The sequence below is a fragment of the Atta cephalotes genome, assembly GCF_000143395.1.
Source record: "Atta cephalotes unplaced genomic scaffold scaffold00018, whole genome shotgun sequence".
NCBI lineage: Eukaryota > Metazoa > Arthropoda > Insecta > Hymenoptera > Formicidae > Atta > Atta cephalotes.
Window position 1 is genome coordinate 4,949,855 of NW_012130082.1, and position 16,485 is coordinate 4,966,339.

Consider the following 16,485-nt stretch of genomic DNA (forward strand, 5'->3'; position numbering starts at 1 on the left):
TATATATATATATATATATATATATATATATATATACACATATATTGTTTATATATCTGTATTAATTTCAGATGTAAAGAATGCTTAATGTTGATGAGTACTTTACATAATTTGAAACGTCATTATAAGCGTGTGCACAGCGAGAAGAAACTCTCCTGTAAAGAATGTGGTATATCTTTTAACAAGAGATATCAATTAATCAATCATCAAGCTAAACAGCATTTAGGATCTATGTATAAGTGTGATAAATGTAATAAAAGTTTTGGGACTTTGTCTATATTTGACCGGCATCGAAAGATACATGAGAAACATTATCCTTGTTCTGAATGCTCAGAGGAATTCAGAAACTTGATGCTTCTAAATGCGCATATAAAAGCAAAACATGTAACAAGTATGTATTATACAGAAAGTTAAATATGTCATAAGAATGTAATCTAGTAGAACAAAATTTTTATTTCAGATTATAAATGTGATACTTGTGGCAAAGTTTTTCTCAAAAGAGACTATCTAAGAAAACACAGTAAAATACATTTTGAAGACAGATTGGTTCTACCATGCCCATATGACAATTGTCATAGATCTTACTTTTTTAAATCTAATTTAGATGAGCATGTAAAAGCTATTCATCTTGGAAAAAAATTTTATTGCGACATATGCTCCATGGGACTTACGACGAAGGCAAGGTTGGTACAACATATTCAACGTCATTACAAACCCAAGGAGAGGAAGAAAAATAAAGTACAACGAAAAAAGCGAAAGGATGCTGGTGTACCAAAGAAAAGTGTGTTAAGTGCCTTAATTGGAATAAATTTGCCAAGTAGTTTAGAAAAAATGGTGATGGAACGAGAAACAAAGATAAATAATATAGCGACAACACTGCAAGCATCTTGAGAAATATTATAATTAATACTTGTTCAATCTTTATATGAACATATTATATAAGAGTGATATGTAGTACATATATATTGTTCAAAGTTGGATAATAAATTATCGAAATAACAAATTGAGTATGAATGTATTAATGAAATTTTTAGAATAAATTGGTACCATTTAATAAGTTTATTATCTCTGTTTACAAAAAGATCCTGCGTAAAAAAAATTTGTATTGTTTCTTCCAACAAAAAAGTCTCATAGAATTTGAAATTGGCGCGTCAAAATTTGAATTTTATCCTAAGCCACCTTATCAGCCACCTTTTCAAATAATGAAATTAATAATAATAATAATAAATCAAATAATATAATGATTCAAGTTTTATTCATAATGATTCTAATAATCAAATTTGATTCATTGTTATTAATAAGTTAATAAATAATAATAATAATTTAAATAATATAATTTAATAATTCAAATCACAAATATGGTTTGTAGGAAACAAGTTCTCGTATTGGATAATAGGTATTTATTACTACACGTTGCTGCCTAGTACTTTTTATCTCTTTGTTGGTATCAAAGATTTTTAGAGAGAAACTTGAGATTTCACTTGAGTTCGGTCTAGGTTAGACTAGGTTAAGTTAGATTTTATATACGCATCTTTTCTGCATGAAGTAATATCGTTCTGAGATTATTGCTTTCAATTACTTTAGTGTTGCGCAATTTTTCTTTCAATGAAATAAGTTATATAGAATATAAAAATTAGTAGTATATAAGAAATATAAGCAATGTTATTGTACATTTACTAACCAAGCATATATATTTTCCTGCCAAAATGAGATATGCACAGCTAGTAATGGGTCCAGCCGGCAGCGGCAAGGTAATAAATTTGAATTGTTTGTTAATCTCATATTAATTAAATAGCCATCTAAGTTGAATAATTCTATTAATATTTGAATTTATCTTGTTTTTAAACAGTCTACTTACTGTTCAGTTATGCAACGACATGCTGTTGACTCGAAAAAAACAGTAGATATTGTGAATTTAGATCCTGCAGCAGAATATTTCAATTATGAGCCCTTAGCAGATATAAGAGATTTAATTCAGTTAGATGATACCATGGAAGATGATGAATTCAACTTTGGACCCAATGGTGGACTTGTATTCTGTATGGAGTAAGTAATTACTTAATTCTCATTAAATATATTATTTTTCTATATTTTTATATCTTATTGAAATATATGTTTTGAATTTACTTAATTTTGCTATTGTCATTTCATAATTCTCACTCACTTAATTTTTCAATCTATCTTTTGTAAAACTGATATATGAAATAAGAAGATGAACCTACAATTTATCAATGATGTCCATCATTTCACTAAAGCTTCACTAGAGCTAGACATTAACCCATTATTATTTTTAATATTTTTATGCAATAAAAATCATGCTTTTTTTTATAGGTACTTGGTCGAAAATTCAAGTTGGTTAGAAGAGAAATTAGGTGATGTAGATGATGATTATATAATATTTGACTGTCCTGGACAAATTGAATTGTATACTCACATGACTGTGATACGAGAGCTGATAACTACTCTGCAAAAACTTAATTTCCGTATATGTGGAGTGTTTCTGATAGATGTTCAATTTATGATAGATGCATCAAAGTTTATATCAGGAACTCTGGCTGCTCTTAGTGTAATGATAAACTTGGAAATTCCGCATATTAGTATTCTTAGCAAAATGGACTTAATATCGAAGAGTACACGGAAAAAATTAGACAGCTACTTTGATCCCGATCCATATAGTTTATTAGATGCAGAAGAAGATCCGTGGAATGAGAAGTATCGCAGTCTTACAGAAAGTATTGGTAAAGTTATAGCAGATTATAGCTTAGTGCGTTTCTTACCATTAAACATTAAGAATGAGGAAAGTATCGCAGACATAAAATTAACGATCGATAATACTATACAATATGGTGAAGACGAAGATGTAAAAGTTAGAGACTTCGACGGACCAGAAGATAACGAGTTAAATGAATCTTAATCATTTTGTAAAAAAAAAAGAAAAGTGTTACATCCCGATGTGTATATTTGATATATTTTCAATCAGTTAAAAGAGAAAATAAAAAGATACTGCTGCAAGCACAAGAAATGCTGTTAATTTATTTTGTATCACTTTATAAAATTTCCTTTGTACAATATTTTACATTATCGAATTTCATCTATCTACATACATATCTAATGTGTTAAATACGAACATGAGACATCCGAAACTAATAGTCGAACCATGGGCAATGATTGCACTTCCTTCCCATCCCTCTTCCAGATCGCTTGAATCACGTTTTATATTACACTTGCATAATATTCTTTCATCCGTGTGCACATTTTCTTCTAAACAAGTTTTTTCCTTGTGCAGAATTGTTTTTATTATATCAGAAGTTTCTTCCTCCTTAGTGACGCATATTACTTTATCAGTCTTTTCCTCTTTTATTTGCTCTTCTAAAACACGAGTGCAATCGCAAGAATACAGCACGTGATCTACAACCGTTCCATATTCGCTGTAATTAAGTAATTCATAATGTTTGGTCACCTATAACAGAGATAGGCATTAATGAAAAAAGGAAAAAAGATCCTTTATGTCAATTCAACTTTCTTAATTTTTTCGAAATTCTCCCAAAAGGAAAATGTACGATATCTACTTACTTCATCGAAAAATATAACTGCGTGTCTAGGGGATGTGAATCCACAGCTTCCATAATTTGACAAAACTAGATCACAATTCGGACCATTGCCAATAATGAAGGTTTTATGAGTCATGAATGCTGGTGGATTAGGCTTAGGGCATAAAGAAAATAATGCAGCTCTTGCTCTTTTATGACAATTTATTCTTTTATAACTTTCTCCATTTGGATTTAATATTTGCTCGAGTCTCTGTTGAGCTAATGCCTCTAATACTGGTCTTTCTAACAACTGAATACCTTCTCTAATATTATAACCATCATTACTCGTATAAAAATTGTGATCATTACATTCATCAGAATTATCCGTCACAGCTTCAATCATTTCACTTTCTGCTTTATTTGTGTCTTCACTCACATTTGATACTTTTTGTTGATCACTTCCCTCATCTGGAGTAGTATTATATTTCTCTTTCATTTTTGCTTCATTAATTTCTTCAGTTTTCTTATCTTCTATACAATTATCTTTGCTATCTATTTTCTCGACATCTGTCTTCTGTTGCTCTTCTTCATCTGTAATTTGGAGACATGGTAATGTCTTGGCACTAACATTGTTTACAGGCCATATAAGACTATTTTGATAAGAATGTACAGGATCTAAGTGCGGCGGATGCTCATAATGGAATTTGATGCTGCAAGGAACTTTTATTCTTGGGCGACCTTCCAATTTCACCTTTGTGCGAAATAGTGGATTGGCAGCCCGCGCTTTACGTAAAAAGTCTAGTTTCACCGCATGCTGATCTATTCGTTGATTGGCATACTTATCCCAGAGCTTTATGCGTTCTGTCACTCTACAAGAAGTCAACAGATGCTGATCTATGAAATGATTCGGATGATTTGGACACATCCATCTGCCGATAGGAAAGGCAGTCAACGGTGGGTCCAAGCAATCCTGATGAAAATATAACGGACAATAATCACAAGCGATTAATGGCGCTTTTCTGCAACTACGTCTACATTCATAACATAAACGTGCTGGCAATGGAACCATTAAGTTGCTATCCAAACAATGACTTTTTCCAACTAAAAAAGAAAATTATTGTTTAATACAAGTCTTAATTTGAAGCAAATTAATTTTTGCAATACTAATTGATATTACAAAATATAAATTTATTCTTTATTTAAGTGCAAAAAAAAGGACAAAAAGAAAAAAGGAAGAATACATTCAATCTTATCTTGCCTACCATTGTTATATGATGAGCTTGGTGGTTTACCTCTTCTGCCAGTTACATAATCCACTTTATTGCTTCCAGGAAACATTATAGGTAACTGTAACTCCTTAGGTAATTCGAACTCTCTTGGATTTACCAGAGAAGCCGCCAATGTTAATACTTCTAGAGCTGATCTCTTTTTCTTCTCATTCCCCTTTTCATCAAAAAGTTCCTCCCTTTTAGAGGCACAACGGCAGGCATAGCACAACCATTCTCCATTAGGAATATCTGTCGGATCCACTGCTGGATAGCTGTAAAGTAAAAACTTTAGAAATATATCTTTTCCTTAGAACTCAACAGATAAAAATTCAATATCTTGTAACAAAAATTTTTGAAGAAGATAGCGATTGTTCTAATCACACCTACTGGCACTGTAAATGATAGGAAGCTGGACATTTGTCACAGCATATGAGCTCTCCACCATCTTTACAAGCGTCGCAGAAGTCACGATTATGACCACGACCTCGTCTCTTGAAGTACGGATGCTTTTTCTCCTCTTTTTCCTTCTTTGCTTTCGCCGCCTTTGAGTCATCGGATATTGGTGGTGCAATGAGGGCTTGTATTTGCTAAAAAATATAATTTAAATTAAAAAAGCAGCCATTCTTTCGCGAAAGGATGAATTAAGGAGATCATAGAATTGTGACCCAGTGCGATTTCTCTATCTCTTTTTCACATAAAAATTCCATGTTAGTGATTGATCCATTAATTTTGCTTACCGGCATTAATCCGCCTATCATTGGAAAACCATATTCGACGGTACTCATTGCGAAAAGATAGATTGCAACGATTGAAAATAATCTAAATTATCCCTTCGTTCCTTCTCTCTCACGATTAGTATTCACTCCTACTCCACTCGACCTCCACTCTCCATCCTGTTCTATCTCTCGTAGTCTTTCGCATTCGCGTAGGGTCACTAAACTCATGTATATCGGGACAAGCGTTATGGCGAACTTTCTAGGCTTCTAAATTTTAGCGTGTTGTATCTACATATTCGTACATTATGACAGCTATGATTCTAGTATAAAAATTTAAGAAAAAAATTTAAGAAAAATTTAAAAAAAAACCGACCGAATTCTCATTTAATACCAATAATATTCTCTCAATACAGATAGAATTATTCATTTTCTTAAGTCTAGTTTCATAACTTATGGTTAACTTTTAACTGAGGTTTAACTTATTTCTCATCTTTTTTCAATTCTAGCATTAGAAAGTAAAAAATGAAAATTGTAACCATTGAAGTTAATAGAAAAATTTGTCACTCTCCTTTATTTTCTATCCTAGGAAAAAAGTTTCATGATTAATACTAGATTTCTCTTTGATACTTTAAGAATATAAAATTGTTGGGCGCATTCAACGGACTCAACAGTTGAGTGAGCGCTCGCTGCTATTGATGTATTCTTCCAGATCTAAAATGCTTGGATAATCTAAAAGAATATACTAATAACAGCGAGTGCTCACTCAACTGTTGAGTCCGTTAAACGCAGCTATTGGTTTAGTTTCCACCGAGAGTTTAAATCGGATCAGAATATAAAAACCAACCAACTACAGTCGAGTATTTCTCTGTTTCAAACGACAGAGGAATGCTGGACTGTAGTTGGTTAGTTCTCCCAATGTCCGATGCTAGAGATATCGGACACAAGGCTTTAGGTCTGTTCTTTTGGCTGAGCTTTTGCACCAGTTGATCTTTCTTCCTTTTCTCTCCAGGAGAAAAAAAATGAAGAAAGATGAATTGGTGCAAAAGTTCAGTCAAAAAAAACAGACCTATTTGCTAGATCATTTAGACAGAAGAAGAAAGGGCAGAAAATAATAGCTGTGAACAGGGAGTCGATTTTGTATCTTCTGTAACAAGGTAAAAATTACAAAAATGAGCAAATTTACTAGGTGTTGACCAATGAAATTATCAGTATTCTAGTAAATTTGTTTCACTTTTATAATTTTCACTTCGTTTCAAGGGGATCAATTCTGTATCTTGAAATGAGAGGATCGATTCTATATCTTGTGAAATGTGGTGAAAATTATAAAAGGGAGCGGATTTACTAGAATACTGATTATTTATTTTCTGTTCGCTGATTACACAGCCATTCAAGGCTGCGGATTCCCTGGATATCATATCATCCTTGTTGTTTACCGAACGTTAAACAAGAATGACACCTGAGAAGCACCCGGATGAGAATCCGAACGCCTGATTAATGCCAACAGATGATCAAAGGAAGACCTAACCTGGATTTCTTTTCTGAAAGAAAATAAAAACATTGTTCAAGTAATTTAACTCGGAAACCGATATTATAGTGCCGAGATTCGAGTGACAAAAGTAACGACTATTACGATCCAAAGATCATGTATTCGGTAAACGTACGCGCCGGTATTACTCGCATGTTCCGTATGCACCGGGAACTGCACGGCAATGCGGAATTAATCAAGGCGTGCACTGAAATTGTGAATCGAAATCCACGAAACTTGGAACGGTTGAGAATAGCGAGAAAACCCCAAGGTTATCATCTTGAAAAATCAAGGTGTATGTACTGGCACAAGTAAGATTTTATCAAGTCACGACGGTCCTGTGACGAAATCATCATTCATTATGATGGAACTCAATCACTTGTACTACACTAGATCAGTAACATTAAAGGCTGCTTTATACAAAATATGTATAAATGCAGATAATATAATTAGTTTTACAATGAAACATGTATAGTCTATTAAATAATATGTGACAATGTCATTATATGGACATTTAATTATTAACATTTATATACATGCTTTTGTACTTAGTTTTGCTGATTTCGATATAATAGTGAATTCACTTGCATTATATTAGATTATGCAAGAGCTATTATACAAGAAAATAATTATATATAAAAATATATAAATATTTTTAACAATTAAATATCCAATAACAATATCGTCACATTATTTAACAGAATATACATGTATTATTTTATTGCCAAAGTTGATTACACTATGCCATTGTATTTATATACTTTATATAAAGCAAATCTTTAATAAATACAATAACTTTTATGGTATATTAATTTAGTATAATAGTGAGTTTGTTATTAGATATTTCCATTATTAAATGAATGAAAACATATGTTATCTTTTTCATTATAATGAATTTAATTATAATGTTAGGATCATAATGTTATGCTAATTTATAGGCTGTTCCTGATTAAAAAGCCACGTTGTATCATAGCCGAAGTCTGTCACTTCCAAAATGGGCCAGTTGTTTCAGCTTCCAGTGCAGAATGGGCATTGAAGAAACAATTGTATCGGTACTGAGATTCAGTTAAATTTAGATTGTTTATTATTAATTGTCTCGTCTAATTTTTTTATTCTATTGACGTTATGTGAATGTTTCAGGACTACTGATAGTTCAGCTTATATTAATATAGGACGAGTGTTGGCTCAACGTTGCCTAGAGGCTGGGATCTGTGAAATGGAGGTTGATGCTGCATTAACTGGAGACAAATGTGAATTATTGATTAAAGAATTAGAAAAGAATAACATCATTTTAACTGAATCACAAGTTTACAAGTATCCAAATTCTTGGGACAGTTTTCGACCGGAAAAACCATGGGAGATTCACGAATAGTTTTGTCTCTGTATAATAATATAAAGAGATTGTAAGTGCAAAGTAAGGAACAACATACATACAATATAATAGTGTACATACAAATACTAAGTGCGACGTAATCGTAACATTTTGCTTCTTAGTAAAAACGAAATAAGGCAAAGCTTGATGATCGATATATAAGATATTTTATTATCTTAACATCTATCCATTGTGAAATACCGAATTTTGTACAATACAGTATCTAGGAGTAAAAATAAATAATTGTATCCCTGTTAAATAAATGTCTAGTCTACTAGAGATACAACGCCGTGACTTAAAATCTACATCATTACTTAAGGCGAGTACATTCCATCAGACATGGTCTGGAATGTTGTTATGTGATTCTTATCATAATGACTGTAATAGAAAATTTAAGTTAAGTTAGATATACGTACATATACAGATTAATATAGAAATTATTCTGAAAATGATGAAATTGTCTAGTGATTGGACATATAAGTTTAGATATATAAGTTTATAATTTACAAATTCAGTTTATATGCTGAATTTTACTTATTAATTACCAGAGATATTTCCATATCATTCTGTATATGTGAATTAAAAAAATAATTTTGGATTTCTTTCAGCTTCCTGAAATCATTTGTTTCCCCTTTTACTATCAACGTTTGCGTAATAACGCAATTATATTTTATATCGGATAGTTGGTACTTTTACTCACAATATTCTTAAGTATCCCTTTTGAATTCTTAAGTATTCTTAAGTAATTCGCAATGTCGCTCGTTTATGCTATTTTGCGGATTGCTAAATTAAATCGCTTGTTCTGAGCAAATAAATAAAAATGTAATAAACACTTTAAATAATTTATGTTATAATTTTTTAAATATATAAGCAACTACTGTAGTTATATAAAGAGTATAATTATGGATTCAAAATAATTTATTTGTAATACGGAATAATTAGATAATTGATAAATCCCTTTTCAAAATAAAGCAATACGCGAGAGACATCTCGATGCATTATACAAATTTACAAAATTTGTTTAATTGTTGCAGTCATTTTAATTTAACATGGGAGATTAAATGCAATTTTTGTTTATATTTCATTTGTCTCCGTTAAAAGAATTAAATATCGATTTAATGATCATTTATGAGTACTTAATTCTTATGGACACAATAAAAAATTTCTTGATTCGCTTAAAATTTTTTTTCATAGGCCACAAATAATTTATGATAAGACAAACTAATTTCTCTAATAAAATATAGATTATTTAATATTCTGATAAAATTTATCTTTTAGCGCTGAAAAAGAATCTCGCAATAATAATATTGCATAAAAACATCCATACACACGTACCACACATACATTTGCGGAAAAAAAGAAGTTTTAATAAAATTTATTTAATGAATAAGATTTTAAATTAGAAAAAAAATATTCAAAATTTATTTACTGTGAAACAATAATGCCACAGTTTTCAGAATACGTTGTACTGTCAAGTGTACGTACATATATCTTCGACAATGCGAAGACAAGTCCGAAAAAGAGTTATAGAAAAGAAAGAAATAAATAGTAGCGCACTATTTGCAAGTGTGTATATCGATATTCTTTACGCAGGTCTTGCACTCGACGAAGCAACACCAGTGAAACTTGCATTCGCATCTTTCCCTGATGGTCGATTTCTGCGTGTTGTATCCTCTGCCGCAGCAAAGGAGATTACAACCGTCCATGCCGGACGAAGTCCTATTGCATAATCTGCCCTGCGTACCTGTTATAAAATTGATCTTTCGTAAAAAATGTCTTAAGTTTTCGAAAAATAAATCTTACATACAAGAGAGAGAGAGAGAGAGTAGTTTTCGTTTCTTTTCCTAAATAAAAATACTTCATAATAAAAAATATGTAAAATCCTTGAAAGTGATAGAGCTACCTAGTGATCCCAGGGTATCATTCGGAAGGCAGTAGTTCGGCGAATCATCCAGGTAGACCAAGTCATTCGCAGTGGGCACGGAGAACCTAGGATCGCGCATCGACAAACGACCGCGCCGATTGACTTTGACTTCGGTCGCACCATCGTACTTGTCCAAGAGAAAATCACCTAAAAATACACAAAATTGTATCGCTGTCTGCATAAATATTCCCCAAACGGCACAAGTCTCTAGAGAACACTGTAAAAGCATTCAAATTTTAAAGGTATTAATAAAGTATTATTAATATTTAGATTACTATTTAGTAAAGTATTATTAAGTATTATTAAGTATTATTAAGTATTTTAAAGAAAAAAAAATGTGCAAGACAAATAATCTATTGTATCTACCAAGGATTAAATTATTCTTTAGACTTTGCGTCATTTAAAGATATTAATTGTCGTTTAGGGATGTTAATTGTGTTAGACCTACCGATCTCACGAAATGATGCGAGCTGTTGCCAGCAGGTAATCAGGCTACAGCTTCCGGAAACGCCGTGACATTTGCACGTCACCTTAGACCTTTTGACGACGGCCTGCGGGGGATGAATAGTCGGCGCATTAGTTTCGTTACCGCGCTTTGGTTCAATGGAATTCGCATTAAATCGCGAGAAATCGATACATGTGTATTTAACGCGACGCGACATTTATAGAGACATTTCTTGCAAGCTAAGAAAAGAACGAACTTTACCCTGCGACCGGCTTCGTTGTTGTGCAGATTCATCAGGCTCCTGCCCTGCTCTCGGCTGCCTCTTTTGAAACTGCGTTCTCGCTCCCGTACATCAACGAATGCCTGCGTGAATCTAAACGGATTATATATTATAACGGATTATATATTCCGTTTGAATTAATTTCGATAATTAAGTATTTTGTAACTTGTAAAAGATTAGAAATGAATTACATTAATTATAATATTATTCCAACACGCATGTTGAAGAATCGGGACATAAGACATCTTAAGCTCCATCAATGTAAAATTAATTTTAATTTTTGTTTAACTTATTTTTTATCTTTTCTTAATTCTTGGAATTAGAAAAAGTAAACAGAAAAAAATTAAACCAAGATAAAAGTTAATCTTACCATGAAATTGAGCTTTAAAAAACGTTTTTAAAGATGTTTTATGCTCGCTTCTATCAATGCAGTTTAATTTTAATCAGTTCAATTAACTTTTTAATTCTTTTTAATTTTAAGAATTAGAAAAAAATGAAGAGTAAGCTGAATTGAGAAGTTAAAGTTAATCTATTTCATAGAAATGGACTTTAATAATAAAAATGAACTTTTAATAATATCTTTTAAATATTACATTATAATTTTCTGATTTCTGAACATCACGCTGACTAATATATCGCTTCCTTACTTCAAAAATGACAGCTAAAAAAATTAAATTTCCTAAAAGAAAAGAAAAATTATTTTTCAACTTGACGAAAAATTATATATTTATATTATAATCAAATAATATTGATAAAAAATATATTCTTAATAAATATATTCTTAATAATAAAATTAATAATAATAATATTCTTAATAATAATTCTTAATGATAAAAAGTATTTTCGTTACACAACCCTCAAAAAATCACTTTTTTCTCATTGTAACAATTTTAATGATTTTTTATGAAGTTATAATTTAAGTTGATAGGGACATGAATAAGGTAACTTATTCATGATAATAATTCGAAAATCATGGTTTTTACATTTTTTTTTAAGTAAAGGAGCAATATATTATATCTATAATATTATATAATTTATCAAATATACATGTATATATAATTATTTTATTAAGAGATGGCTTAGAAAAGAATTTTCAGAGAGAGAGAGAGAGAGAGAGAGAGAGAGAGAGAGAGAGAGAGAGAAATATTGCGATAATATATGTATCTTGAAGAGACTGTTATTATTATCAAAATATATGACGACGGTAGTCGTTATCTAGGTATGCTTGACTCTTGCGGGCTTTTACGATGGCCCATCATTAATCAAATACCAAAGACCGGTTACACTGTGTTAATCAGATGTAGAGGGCTAGGAAAAATGATCGCGCGCAGAACATCTCGAGTCGCACGTATCTTTTCGCGCTGGCAGAACATCTTATTACCGACGAAAACATGCCTCAAACCAGTTTCCCCGGCTTCTCCGTGACGTTCGCAAGACGAAAAAAAGGGAGTAAAGAAAGAAAGAAAAGAGAAAAAGGCGAATTCACCCATACTCTTTCGAATCTTTAGCCTTTATAGGACCAGGGCTTACGCGTTTCGCACTTACTTGTAGCCGTATTCGAGATTATCCCCGCATCCGCCCCAGATCCAATCGCGTTTTAGATCCTTGGGCCTGTTACTCCTGGAACAGCCGCACGACGACAGGTGGCCATCTCGGCAGGAACGACTGATGGAATAGACCACTCCAGCGGCGGTGATCGCGTGAACGAACGCGGTTTCCCTGCTCGCTGCAACGACAGCATTGTTTTAATTACAGAAGTTGGATGATAAAATATTGCTGTCGCTTGAATACCGCGATTTCCGGAATATTAGCATTAGCACCGATGTACCTATTCTAAGTATTGGACCGAACACGGTCTCATCGTGAACGGTGGAACAGTTCCATCTTCTGTCCTTGAACTGATGCTGGCACTCCATAACGCCGTATTTCGCGCCCTTGGCTACGCTGAACATGTGATCCACAGACAGCTGGCAGAGCTTCCCTTGGCCCTGAGACAAGCCCTTCAGACCGACGCAGATCGTGGAGGCACTCGCATCAAACAGCTCCATCGTTTGCGCCGATTCCAGTTGCGGCAAGTGTCGTAAACCCAGGTTTCTGTTGTGTATAAAATAACGTAAACTTAAGAACTTTTGTAAGATTGAATCTGTTTTCTATTCCTGCAATAGATTACATTGGAACTTTTTTTCTTACTTTAGATAAATGTCAAACACATATCTATTTCATTTTAATAATGAATTCGATTGGACGCACTTAGTGCGCGTTAAAGCCGTACACAAATTGACATAAAGATGTTTATTATAAATATAGAAATCAGTTAAACTATGAAATATTCAATATACTTTATTATAGCTGGTAAAATACGTATTTTATAATTCAAAATATTCACGTATTACTTTCACACTGAGATTAAATCAGTATATGTGCAATAGCTAATATGCATCAATGCACACTAGTCCAATCGAATTCGCTATAAGTTTCAAAAGTATCTAATATACTAATTCAGTTATAAAAAAAACAAACTTATTATGTTTCAAAGACATAATTAAATTTTCTTTTCTTTTAAAAAGCATCGGATCGATTGCAATAGTGTTTCTATAGGAATCTTTAATTCTAAGAATTCTTCTTTAGGAAGAGTTAGAGTCTTTATTGTGCAATTTGACGGCCATTTCGAAAACACCACGACGTCGCGTCAGTCGTTGCAGCGTTCGAGACCACGGCCCCCTTATAACTCCTGGAGATTTGTTACGCCGATTATATAAATTCGGTGCGGGGCGGCGAGTCCGTCCGCGTCCGTGGGCGCGCAGCGGCCCTCGGATTTCCTCCTTAATGGTGCATTTGTGAGTCAACCGAGCGAGATGATGGAACGGCACCGTCAAAGACAGAAGCTGAGGGCCGAGTATAGCCAGCAAGAGCCCCGCCAATTTGAAATTCGAAACGGATGGCCATCATCGCGAGAGAAGTTTCCAACAGTCAAATTCGAATCGCGTCTCCCCCGTTTATTCTCATGATGAGGTCATCCATCGAGAAAAATCTTCGGGAAATATACAGAAAGAATGGTTTTGCTGAAGTATCTAAATAGTTAGATACAGATCTGAAAATAATTTTGTTGAGCATCAAAATAATTATGTAGAACGCCTGAACGTTAATGATAATGTTTGCAAACAATTTTAATTTTTCTAATAATTAATTTAAACGGTTTACATAATTATTTTGATGTTCAAACAAAATTATTTTCTTTAGCTAGCTAAATTTTTTGGATACTTTAGAAAAGCTGTTTTTTTTCTGTAATTGGCAAAACCGCAGACGGATTTCGACTTGGGGATTTAAACGCTCGCAATTTCTATCCCAGTGACTTCGATAAATTTCTCATTAGTTAACAATGATTAATCTGCCGATGCTGCATCTACAATTTGCGTAAATATTTATATTTTTATTATTTTATTACGACAAAGCTTTGATAAATCCTAAATTTTAAGTATATTATATTTTTAAGTATATTAATCTTAAAGAACGATTTCGCTGAAGTAAAAATTTAGCTAGATACAAATCTGAAAATAATTTTATTTGGACCATCAAAAATTAGGTCACTTAAACTGATTATAAAAACGTTGAAACTTTGCAAAATTGTCATTAACGTTCAAGCGTTCTACATAATTATTTTGATGGTCCAATAAAATTATTTTCAGATCTGCATCTAATTAAATGTGTTTAAATACTTTAACAAAATCGTTCTTTCTGTGTATATTTTAGATATATTATCAAAAATACACAATACAGATATAGAATTATCACGACAAAAGATACATATCTGTGTAACATTATAGACATATTGATATTTGCAAGTATTTTTCTTTTGTAGGATAAGATATAATTTCGAACAGTATAACATTTCTGAACGAAATAAAATTTGAATTCAATTTTCCAAGTACAAGTTTAGTAATTCTTTTATCGTATAGATGGTATTGAAGAGTATCAAACAAATTTAAAATCGGATAAAAATCTTATTTCGTTTAGAATTTCATATCATGTTCAAAGTTGTGCCACTTTATCTATCGAGCAAGTTTCACGCTGTATGATTTAAAAGAATACACTTTTCAATTACATCTTATAATCTCAGGTCTGGACTTATGTCTCCCAATCGCTTTCGTTCAGTCGCAACGTACGCAGCAAGTCGCGACAACCTGCACAACGACTCGGTGCAACCTGGACGACCTGCCCGAGCGTGACTCAGGTGAATACTCGTCGGGATTGTCGGCGATGTGACGCGACTGCTTGAGATGTATCAACAGCGTGAGTTACTTGGGAATTTCTACAGAGTAACGATCGGAAGATTATGACTCGTGATTTCAAGCTGTTAGTACATCAGTTTCACATTAAAAATTGAATAACTCTCGCCTGAAATACTATATTGTGCAATAAATCAGATTTATTAGCGAAAACTAACAACCACTTTGAAATAGGAAAAGGAATGAAAGAAATCCTCTTCGAGATGTTTCTTATCCGGTATCGGAATTATTACGGAAAACAGAATTCCGATATTCCCGCCTCCATCGAGGTTCATTCTTGGGAATTTCTACGGAACGATCGAAAGATTATGACTCGTGATTTCAAGCTATCAGTGCATCAATTTCATGTAAAAAATTGAATAAAATATTATACAATAAATGGAATTTATTAGCGAGAACCACCACTTTGAAATGGGAAAAGAAATTCTCGTCCTCGAGATGTTTTCTTGTATCGGAATTATTGGAAAAAACATGAGAATCTCAGTATTCCCGCCTCCAACAAGGTCCATCTGAAGTTGTCGCGATCGAGAGAGAGTGAAAGAGAGAGAAAGAGAAGTCGTAAAAGCCCGCGCGTGAGTGTCTAGGGAGTGTAATAGACGACATTAATATTCTGGAACACGCTCCGGCGACGATATATCATCGGCTTTACACTCCCCTAAAACAATGGCGCGGACAAACCTCGCGGGTCAGGGAAGGGGGCATGCGCGGTGGAAAGAGCGATAATATTTCGACGGGGTACGACCCACGCAGCGTGCTCGGGGCACCGTCGTCGCCGGTCGTCGCGTCGCGTCGCGTTGCGTCGCGTCGCGTCGTGGGCTGCGGGGCCCGCAAAATAATGCCCCGTGTCTCCTAAGAGATTGCGGCTACATCCGCAGCGACGCACGTTCGCATATACGGGGTGTCCCGAGGCAATCGCGAGCTGCGGGACAAAATGGAATTCTGTCACGTTGTAAAAAATTGCGCCGAGTAATTAAGCAACGAGACGATTAATCGGATGACACATCAAATATATATATATATATATATATATATATATATATATATATATATATAGTAGTACGTACGTATATGTGTATAACTAACTAACTAATAAGTAATACTAACGTAACTTAACTACGTAGTAGTTAGGTAGTTACTTA

At 33.1% G+C, this 16,485-nt stretch overlaps 5 protein-coding genes across 5 annotated transcripts in view; 3 read left to right on the top strand and 2 right to left on the bottom strand.

Annotated features, from left to right (window-relative positions):
- LOC105618908 (zinc finger protein 429-like) overlaps positions 1-891 on the top strand; it is a 1,844-nt gene extending 953 nt beyond the window's left edge. The window contains exons 3-4 of the mRNA XM_012200438.1: positions 72-391; positions 461-891. Coding sequence (XP_012055828.1) covers positions 72-391; positions 461-891 — 751 coding nt within the window. The remainder of the gene's footprint in view (positions 1-71; positions 392-460) is intronic.
- Positions 892-1,706: 815 nt separating this feature from the next.
- On the top strand, positions 1,707-3,022 carry LOC105618830 (GPN-loop GTPase 3). The gene is made up of 3 exons (XM_012200365.1): positions 1,707-1,751; positions 1,850-2,046; positions 2,332-3,022. Exons 1-3 carry the CDS (start codon positions 1,707-1,709, stop codon positions 2,912-2,914), a joined length of 825 nt encoding a protein of 274 aa, XP_012055755.1. The 3' UTR covers positions 2,915-3,022.
- Positions 3,023-3,088: 66 nt separating this feature from the next.
- LOC105618831 (PHD finger protein 12) lies at positions 3,089-5,583 on the bottom strand. The gene is made up of 5 exons (XM_012200366.1): positions 5,536-5,583; positions 5,186-5,385; positions 4,793-5,070; positions 3,574-4,631; positions 3,089-3,460 (listed from the first exon to the last, which is right to left on the bottom strand). The coding sequence occupies exons 1-5, from the start codon at positions 5,581-5,583 to the stop codon at positions 3,089-3,091; spliced, it is 1,956 nt and encodes a 651-aa protein (XP_012055756.1).
- A 1,573-nt stretch (positions 5,584-7,156) lies between these two features.
- On the top strand, positions 7,157-8,411 carry LOC105618832 (39S ribosomal protein L18, mitochondrial). Its single transcript, XM_012200367.1, has 3 exons — positions 7,157-7,350; positions 7,978-8,091; positions 8,180-8,411. The coding sequence occupies exons 1-3, from the start codon at positions 7,157-7,159 to the stop codon at positions 8,409-8,411; spliced, it is 540 nt and encodes a 179-aa protein (XP_012055757.1).
- A 1,556-nt stretch (positions 8,412-9,967) lies between these two features.
- Positions 9,968-16,485, bottom strand: part of LOC105618833 (protein Wnt-5b-like) — an 8,691-nt gene continuing 2,173 nt past the window's right edge. Inside the window, exons 2-7 of the mRNA XM_012200368.1 lie at positions 12,889-13,154; positions 12,606-12,786; positions 11,042-11,153; positions 10,784-10,886; positions 10,315-10,482; positions 9,968-10,155 (exon numbers count right to left, since the gene is read on the bottom strand). Of these exons, the coding sequence (XP_012055758.1) occupies positions 9,968-10,155; positions 10,315-10,482; positions 10,784-10,886; positions 11,042-11,153; positions 12,606-12,786; positions 12,889-13,154 (1,018 nt within the window). The remainder of the gene's footprint in view (positions 10,156-10,314; positions 10,483-10,783; positions 10,887-11,041; positions 11,154-12,605; positions 12,787-12,888; positions 13,155-16,485) is intronic.

Coding starts and splice junctions, on each gene's coding strand:
- LOC105618830 (XM_012200365.1), top strand. CDS start 1,707: ATGAGATATGCACAGCTAGTAATGGGTCCAGCCGGCAGCGGCAAG. Junction 1,752..1,849: donor GTCCAGCCGGCAGCGGCAAG/GTAATAAATTTG, acceptor GTTTTTAAACAG/TCTACTTACTGTTCAGTTAT. Junction 2,047..2,331: donor GGACTTGTATTCTGTATGGA/GTAAGTAATTAC, acceptor TTTTTTTTATAG/GTACTTGGTCGAAAATTCAA.
- LOC105618831 (XM_012200366.1), bottom strand. CDS start 5,583: ATGAGTACCGTCGAATATGGTTTTCCAATGATAGGCGGATTAATGCCG. Junction 5,071..5,185: donor TCCTATCATTTACAGTGCCA/GTAGGTGTGATT, acceptor TTTACTTTACAG/CTATCCAGCAGTGGATCCGA. Junction 4,632..4,792: donor AAGCTCATCATATAACAATG/GTAGGCAAGATA, acceptor TTTCTTTTTTAG/TTGGAAAAAGTCATTGTTTG.
- LOC105618832 (XM_012200367.1), top strand. CDS start 7,157: ATGTATTCGGTAAACGTACGCGCCGGTATTACTCGCATGTTCCGTATG. Junction 7,351..7,977: donor AGGTGTATGTACTGGCACAA/GTAAGATTTTAT, acceptor GCTAATTTATAG/GCTGTTCCTGATTAAAAAGC. Junction 8,092..8,179: donor TTGAAGAAACAATTGTATCG/GTACTGAGATTC, acceptor TGAATGTTTCAG/GACTACTGATAGTTCAGCTT.